Raw genomic sequence first — 7,767 nt, 5'->3', positions numbered from 1 at the left:
ATTTCATCTGTTAAATTGCAGCCCAATATAATCTGTAAGGGAACCGTCTCGAAAAGTGGGTGGGGGTACCTTTACATTTCCAGACCCTGATATTTAATATTGAAGAGGCACCAACCGCAGCACACATAGGAGATATAATTTTTATTTTAGTTAAAAAAAAAAAGACAGCATCGAGTGTGGGAGAGCCGTGAATGTTGACCACTGAAGCACCTTAAAAAACTAGGCTGCTATCTGTTATCCGTTGGCCTCTAAAAACATGCTTCAAGCGCTGATTTGAACCAAGGAAAATGACCAAGGAGAAGGTTTGTTTGGCTTTCATGAGATCACCCACAATGACAGGAGCTGGACTTCAGTTTTCAGCCATTTGCTGTCGGAGGAGATAAGAAAAAAACGTGTTATCTTTCATGGACTGCATTTTCCTTCTCTCCCAGAGTAAATGGTCCTGCTCTGGTGAAAACCCACTCTTTCTAATGCATCCAGAGCTGTCCTGTGCAAAAGGGGTTACAGAAAAGCCTGTTGTTGATCCAGGTCCAAACAGCCTGCAGTGTTGGCAGGTCTAAAAGCCAGATTAAAATCCACACTTCATGATCTAGCCCCTTCTCTGCTTGCTCCTCGTGTTTCCTCCCCCATTCCTTAATGAAATGCAAAGGCTCTCCACCACACTGGATGTCCCACAAGCATTTGGGATATAGAGATCATTGCCAGAGATGTCAAGCTCAGATCTGGATGATGACACTTCCAGAGCCACCACTGATACCTTTACAAGGTATCAGTAGCCGAACAAGCAGACTTTGGACTAGACTCCTGACCGGGCCACCTAGAATGTCTGGAAAGGGAAATGAGGGACGAAGGATCTGCAATGCATGAACTGGGTATGTGACGGGCAAGGATTTCTGTGGGTGATATCTTCTATTGGACCAACTGTATGGTTCGGGAGGGACAGAGACAAGGGTTACCACTGCTCCCTTCCTCAGGTCTCTGACAAAAAAGCAAACAGCAGAGCTAAAGAGCAGGTAAAACGAAGGGCACCCAATGATATAATTGGTGCAATAAAAGATACAGCCCACAAAAAATCCTTGCCTTGTATTTTGTCTGGCCTATCACAGCTACACCATGCCTGCATTGTGTCAGATAGGCGTGCTTTTTGGAACTATTAACCACAAAGAGAAGGTTAAATACCCAAGACTTTGCTTTAACAGACAGACACCCACCTTGTGTATCCAGTCGATGAAGGCAGACACCCGAGTGAAGACAGTCGGCTTCTTAGGAGTATTGCAGCCCAGACCAGACACAAAGCTTGCAATGCCGTGCACCTCCCACGTGTCGCCGGATTCACAGTTCAAGGGGCCTCCAGAATCCCCCTGACAAAAAATTAAATAAGAGACCTTGATGAGTTTGGTACATGGGGAGGATACGGCCCCTTTTATTTTCTGTGCAGTATTGGAGTGACTCGTGCTAGGAGGGATGTGGGCTGATTGAGTGACTCTCAAAAGTCACTAAAATCATTGTCTAAATGCAAATGAGAGGTGAACACACAGTGACGGGTGAGACAAGGGCTGTCGAGCTGGCTATTGTCTTTCCACCAAAGAGTTGACTTGCAACAGTATTTTTTCCTCAAACTGAGCCCTGTGTGTGCAGGTCAGTATTTTATGAGCACGCACAGCTTTGGATGATCATATATTTCAGAAGATGTAGGCAGCAATCCCACTGGGACAAACAACCAGGGTGGATAGCACCCTATCGCCCTTACGAGACAAGGGGTTACCACTGCTCCCTTCCTCAGGTCTCTGACAAAAAAGCAAACAGCAGAGCTAAAGAGCAGGTAAAACGAAGGGCACCCAATGATATAATTGGTGCAATAAAAGATACAGCCCACAAAAAATCCTTGCCTTGTATTTTGTCTGGCCTATCACAGCTACACCATGCCTGCATTGTGTCAGATAGGCGTGCTTTTTGGAACTATTAACCACAAAGAGAAGGTTAAATACCCAAGACTTTGCTTTAACAGACAGACACCCACCTTGTGTATCCAGTCGATGAAGGCAGACACCCGAGTGAAGACAGTCGGCTTCTTAGGAGTATTGCAGCCCAGACTAGACACAAAGCTCGTGATGCCGTGCACCTCCCATGTGTTGCCGGATTCACAGTTCAAGGGGCCTCCAGAATCCCCCTGACAAAAAATTAAATAAGAGACCTTGATGAGTTTGGTACATGGGGAGGATACGGCCCCTTTTATTTTCTGTGCAGTATTGGAGTGACTCGTGCTAGGAGGGATGTGGGCTGATTGAGTGACTCTCAAAAGTCACTAAAATCATTGTCTAAATGCAAATGAGAGGTGAACACACAGTGACGGGTGAGACAAGGGCTGTCGAGCTGGCTATTGTCTTTCCACCAAAGAGTTGACTTGCAACAGTATTTTTTCCTCAAACTGAGCCCTGTGTGTGCAGGTCAGTATTTTATGAGCACGCACAGCTTTGGATGATCATATATTTCAGAAGATGTAGGCAGCAATCCCACTGGGACAAACAACCAGGGTGGATAGCACCCTATCACCCTCATGAGACAAGGACAGTAGTGTCTTATGAAACCGTGTGAGGGCACATGCGATGAACTTGCCTGGAGTAACAGGATTTTGGCTTGTAGGCTCTTGTGCCAAAGTGCCGCCTTCCCGGGTGTGAACTGCTCTGCAGTCCACTAAACTGGTACCCCAGAGCCCACAAGGTTTGTCTGGCGGAGGTGCCAGGTCTCTGGTTTAACTTGTAGATGATTTCCCACGTCCCGCAATGAGATGGGGTTTCAGCATCCCTTTCAATCAAAGCTCTTAGAGAAGTTCATGAGCATCACTGCAGACATTGCTGGAGGGAGGGACTTACATTGCACCCAGCAATGATTCCATTTCCTCCTGCGCAGACCATGGTCGTCTTGACGGTGCTGCCCCACCAGTCTGCCTGAGTGCACGTGGCGTGGTCCACGATGGGCATCAGTCCCTGCTGGAGGATGTCAGGAAGGGGGCCGCCAGCTGCAAAACAGAGGAGGCCACAAGACTGGGACTATCAAGAGCATTTTACGTACAGGTGAAAGGCAAATGTCTCATACATGAGCAAGATTATGTCCTAGGATAACAGTAATGATAGCAATAGTCGTAGTAACTATGCCTAGCTTTTATGCAGTGCTGTTCATTGGCAGATCTCACAGAGCTGAACAAGGGAGGCTGGTATCAGGAACTGTATTAAACAGGTGGGAAACTGAGTCTGAGAGATAGAAACGGCCTTGGTCAGGGCCATCCCACAGAGCAGTTGCAAAGACAGGAATTAAATAAGGTCTCCCAAGGCCTCGTGATAGTTTGCTTTACTTGACCATGCTGCCCAATGAGCCAAAGTAGATATAAGGTGATAACTAGCAGAAAGTTAGCCTAGGCAGATTCTAGAAATGTGCTGCAGGGAGCAATGCTTGATGCTCAAGCAGATGAACAAGCCAAACTGTGCTCCTCCTAAATGGTTTCTGTCTCCAGCCTCTGAGGTTTCTTCCCTTTCTTTGGGCAGCTGAAACCTTCAGCGGTTCCCAGGGAAGTAACAGATCCCCCGGTTTGGGATGGAGAAGCTGGGTCAGTCTGGGGGAGCTGTGCCCTGCTTCCTCTCGCAAAGTGGTTCTCATTCCTTTTGGCCATCAGCACAGGTCAGCGTGCCTGGAGGTCTTTTGCAGCGCAGTCCTGACGCTAACTTGCATGGGGTAGAGGCTGCTCAGTTCTCTCCATTGGCAAGGGGCAAGGGCCTTGGCTCAAATGAAGCAGAGAGGGGTGAAGTGACTTACCCAAGGATCATCCAGCAGCCCCTGTTGCAGGACTGGGAGAACCCAGGTCACATGAATCATTTCTCTAGACCACACTCTTGGCTGTGCATGGAGCAGGTCACTGGTTATTTCTGATCGGAGGAGATAGCAGTGCATGAAGGGGCAATGGGAAGAAAGTGGGCATTGTGAGCGGGCAGCGGCCACAGCATGTCCCCACGGGAGCAATGGACTGGCAGCCTGGCAGAGCCAGTCTCACTGTTTGAACACGGACCCTGCACTAGCCACCCCCAATGCGTTGGTGTTAGGACATGTAGTAGGTGCTGGAAGGCAGGGCAATAGGACAAGCTGCTCTACTTACTTGAGAGACGTCCCCATCCAGTGACATAGCAGGGGAAGCTTTGGGGCAGAAGTTCGCCCGCTGGCGGCAGGCAAGCTAGCCGGATCGTTTCACTCGGTACCACATGTTCAGCCAGTTTGATCAGGGCAATGTCGTTGCTGAAACACAGATTGGGATTGGGAACAAGGGGTAAACTCAGCTGGAAATCGCAGGGTGGTTTTGGGGAGCATCTGTGACCTCAGCACCTTCCCTGCAAGTGATGTCGCTCCCTCATTCCTCCACCTCAAGAAACCTGGGGCACGACTCTGGGTCCGACCTGGCCCCGGTGGGGGAGGCAGTGTGTCTTAGTAAGTGGGAAAAGAGAGCCGACTGCTGACGGCACACAGCAATCCTCTTCACATACCTCACAACCAAGATTGCCCTTTACAAAGAGCAACTTCCCCTCTTGCAATTTTTGGGACACTTTTTTAGATCCCAGGGTCTTGGGATGAAACCAGGCTGATGTGATGGCAGTCTTGCAGATAGGGTTGATCAGGACAAGGCTGCAGATCCACCCACCCCAACCGTGCATGTTAGGAAGCCGTGGATTTACATGATAAATAGGGAGTTCCACTTCTCGTGGACGATGATCTTCTCCACAGCAGCAACCACAGACCCGGGCTCCTCTTGTCTCAGGTTCTGTTTCCCCAGAACGACTCTGTAGGTGTTGCTTTTGCTGCATGAACAAACAGAGCAGGAGAAGACATGGGTATGCTGTCAAGTACCTTGCTTTTCCTGAAACCCTCAGCTGCCGTGCAGGTATCAAAGGAGCTACAAAGCTGCAACAAGGCCATAAATTTAATCTAATGTGCTAACTCATAAATGTAGGAGGCAGTAGGATGCCTTGTGCATCCCCCCTTGGTTGCCCCTGTACCTGATGCAGTGGGCTGCTGTCATGACCCAGTTGGTAGCAATGAGGGACCCACCACTCAGCTCCTGGGATATCTTAGCTCTCCTCTACTGTTGTGAGAACTGATCTGACACCCATGGATGTGGCAAACAGCCAACTGGGAACACGGACCCTGCACTAGCCACCCCCAATGCGTTGGTGTTAGGACATGTAGTAGGTGCTGGAAGGCAGGGCAATAGGACAAGCTGCTCTACTTACTTGAGAGACGTCCCCATCCAGTGACATAGCAGGGGAAGCTTTGGGGCAGAAGTTCGCCCGCTGGCGGCAGGCAAGCTAGCCGGATCGTTTCACTCGGTACCACATGTTCAGCCAGTTTGATCAGGGCAATGTCGTTGCTGAAACACAGATTGGGATTGGGAACAAGGGGTAAACTCAGCTGGAAATCGCAGGGTGGTTTTGGGGAGCATCTGTGACCTCAGCACCTTCCCTGCAAGTGATGTCGCTCCCTCATTCCCCCACCTCAAGAAACCTGGGGCACGACTCTGGGTCCGACCTGGCCCCGGTGGGGGAGGCAGTGTGTCTTAGTAAGTGGGAAAAGAGAGCCGACTGCTGACGGCACACAGCAATCCTCTTCACATACCTCACAACCAAGATTGCCCTTTACAAAGAGCAACTTCCCCTCTTGCAATTTTTGGGACACTTTTTTAGATCTCAGGGTCTTGGGATGAAACCAGGCTGATGCGATGGCAGCCTTGCAGATAGGGTTGATCAGGACAAGGCTGCAGATCCACCCACCCCAACCGTGCATGTTAGGAAGCCGTGGATTTACATGATAAATAGGGAGTTCCACTTCTCGTGGACGATGATCTTCTCCACAGCAGCAACCACAGACCCGGGCTCCTCTTGTCTCAGGTTCTGTTTCCCCAGAACGACTCTGTAGGTGTTGCTTTTGCTGCATGAACAAACAGAGCAGGAGAAGACATGGGTATGCTGTCAAGTACCTTGCTTTTCCTGAAACCCTCAGCTGCCGTGCAGGTATCAAAGGAGCTACAAAGCTGCAACAAGGCCATAAATTTAATCTAATGTGCTAACTCATAAATGTAGGAGGCAGTAGGATGCCTTGTGCATCCCCCCTTGGTTGCCCCTGTACCTGATGCAGTGGGCTGCTGTCATGACCCAGTTGGTAGCAATGAGGGACCCACCACATGTGTGATGCCAGGCTCCATTTCTGGTGTATTGGAGGGAAATCTGCAATGCAAACATGTGAGGACGTTAGCTGGGTTTTGCGCAGTGCGCTCAATGGAAGAGCCATAAGAACCAAGCTTGTGCACTGTATCCTCACCTGCCAAGGCCAGCTGTGGGGTCTGGCGTCTTCACCTCCTACCACTCGGGAGACGAGAGGTGGGAAGTAAGGATGGCCACAACTGTAGGCTGGGAAATACAACAGGGAACAAGGGATGAGCATGGCAAAGGTACTGTAAATGCTTACTTGTGTCCTGTTCCTTGTCTCCTTAGCAGCCCAGCTAGAAGAGTAAAGAGAGTATCCAAGGTACCTTGGGGATGGCCGTACCCTGGTGAGATTTCTTTCCCCCCTTCTCTTTTTCAGTGTGAGCACGTGGATGGCGAACCCTTCGTCTGTCTGAGCTGGACAACCCAAAATGGGATGTTCCCAGCAGATGTGGTACACCACACTAACCCAGTCTGAGAGGGTGTATGTGTGTATACAATATATTGCAGGGGGGAAGAAAAATTCACCCACGCAAATTAATTTCTCAGGTTCAAATGTGAGGAAAAACCTTCTCCCGAGGTTGGTAGTAAAGCACTGGAACAGGCTACCGGGAGGCTGTAGGTGTGCTGGACATTTTTCCTCCCTAGGTGCAGCACTTTGCATTTCTCCTTGTTGAACTGCATTCTGTTGTTTTCTGCCCATTTGTCTAACCTGTCCAGGTCTGCTTGCAGCTGTTCCCTGCCCTCCAGCGTGTCCACTTCTCCCCACAGTGTGCACTTCTCCCCACGGTATAACAGTAGGAAGCTGACATTGCTGCTCCCTGGGCTCTGACTGTGAATGCGCTTCATGTCCAGGGCTCTCACATGGCCGTATCGTACTCGTACAGTGCCTCCCTACACCCAGGTCCCCCAGAGTTGGGTACTTCAAACTGAAGCACCCTCCTAACCAAATAGCATGGATGGCATACATGAAAAACTTACCGTAGCCCAGGAGCAGGATGAGGCACACAAACCTGAACATGGTGACTTGAATTGCAGGCTCAACGAAGGCAACCTCACGGTATTTATAGCGCAAAGCTAGCTTGACCTGAAGCCAGGAGCGGGGATGGTTGCAATGGAAAGCCACATCACCATGAGATAAAGCCTCGGTCCTAACCTTGGCAAGTTATCAGTGGGCAAACATGGCACGCTGGGTGTTTTTTGAGAAAAGAGACATGCCTTTGCTGTGGAAAATCGATGAGCTAGAGCATTGCTCCTCCCTGGAGGCAAAGGGCTGGGCTGCCCCCTTCCAGATTGCTCAGCATGCTCCAATTCACACAGCAGTGACGCCGTACATGCGCCTCCGACCATAGCCCAGGGGCAGGGTGACACACTGGGCGTGTTCAAGGAACTAGAAATGCTTCTTGGATGATGACCTAGAGCCGGACAAGGTATAGTCCTGGAGGGATAATGGATATCCATGCACTACTGTAATGGGGCCAGCAGTGGACTTTGAAGGAGGGGGGAGATGTTGCTCCTCAAAGGC

General features: G+C 50.0%; 1 protein-coding gene across 1 annotated transcript; it reads right to left on the bottom strand.

Annotated features, from left to right (window-relative positions):
- Positions 1-349: 349 nt before the first annotated feature.
- LOC102384487 (chymotrypsin-C-like) lies at positions 350-7,263 on the bottom strand. The gene is made up of 8 exons (XM_006037680.1): positions 7,224-7,263; positions 6,358-6,446; positions 6,166-6,263; positions 5,845-5,967; positions 5,274-5,410; positions 2,874-3,019; positions 2,021-2,170; positions 350-367 (listed from the first exon to the last, which is right to left on the bottom strand). Exons 1-8 carry the CDS (start codon positions 7,261-7,263, stop codon positions 350-352), a joined length of 801 nt encoding a protein of 266 aa, XP_006037742.1.
- Between the last annotated feature and the right edge of the window lie 504 nt (positions 7,264-7,767).

Source organism: Alligator sinensis, unplaced genomic scaffold (assembly GCF_000455745.1).
Source record: "Alligator sinensis unplaced genomic scaffold, ASM45574v1 scaffold1907_1, whole genome shotgun sequence".
Taxonomy (NCBI): Eukaryota; Metazoa; Chordata; order Crocodylia; family Alligatoridae; genus Alligator; species Alligator sinensis.
Note: the sequence above shows the minus strand (reverse complement) of the source record. Positions and strands in the feature narration are given on the sequence as shown.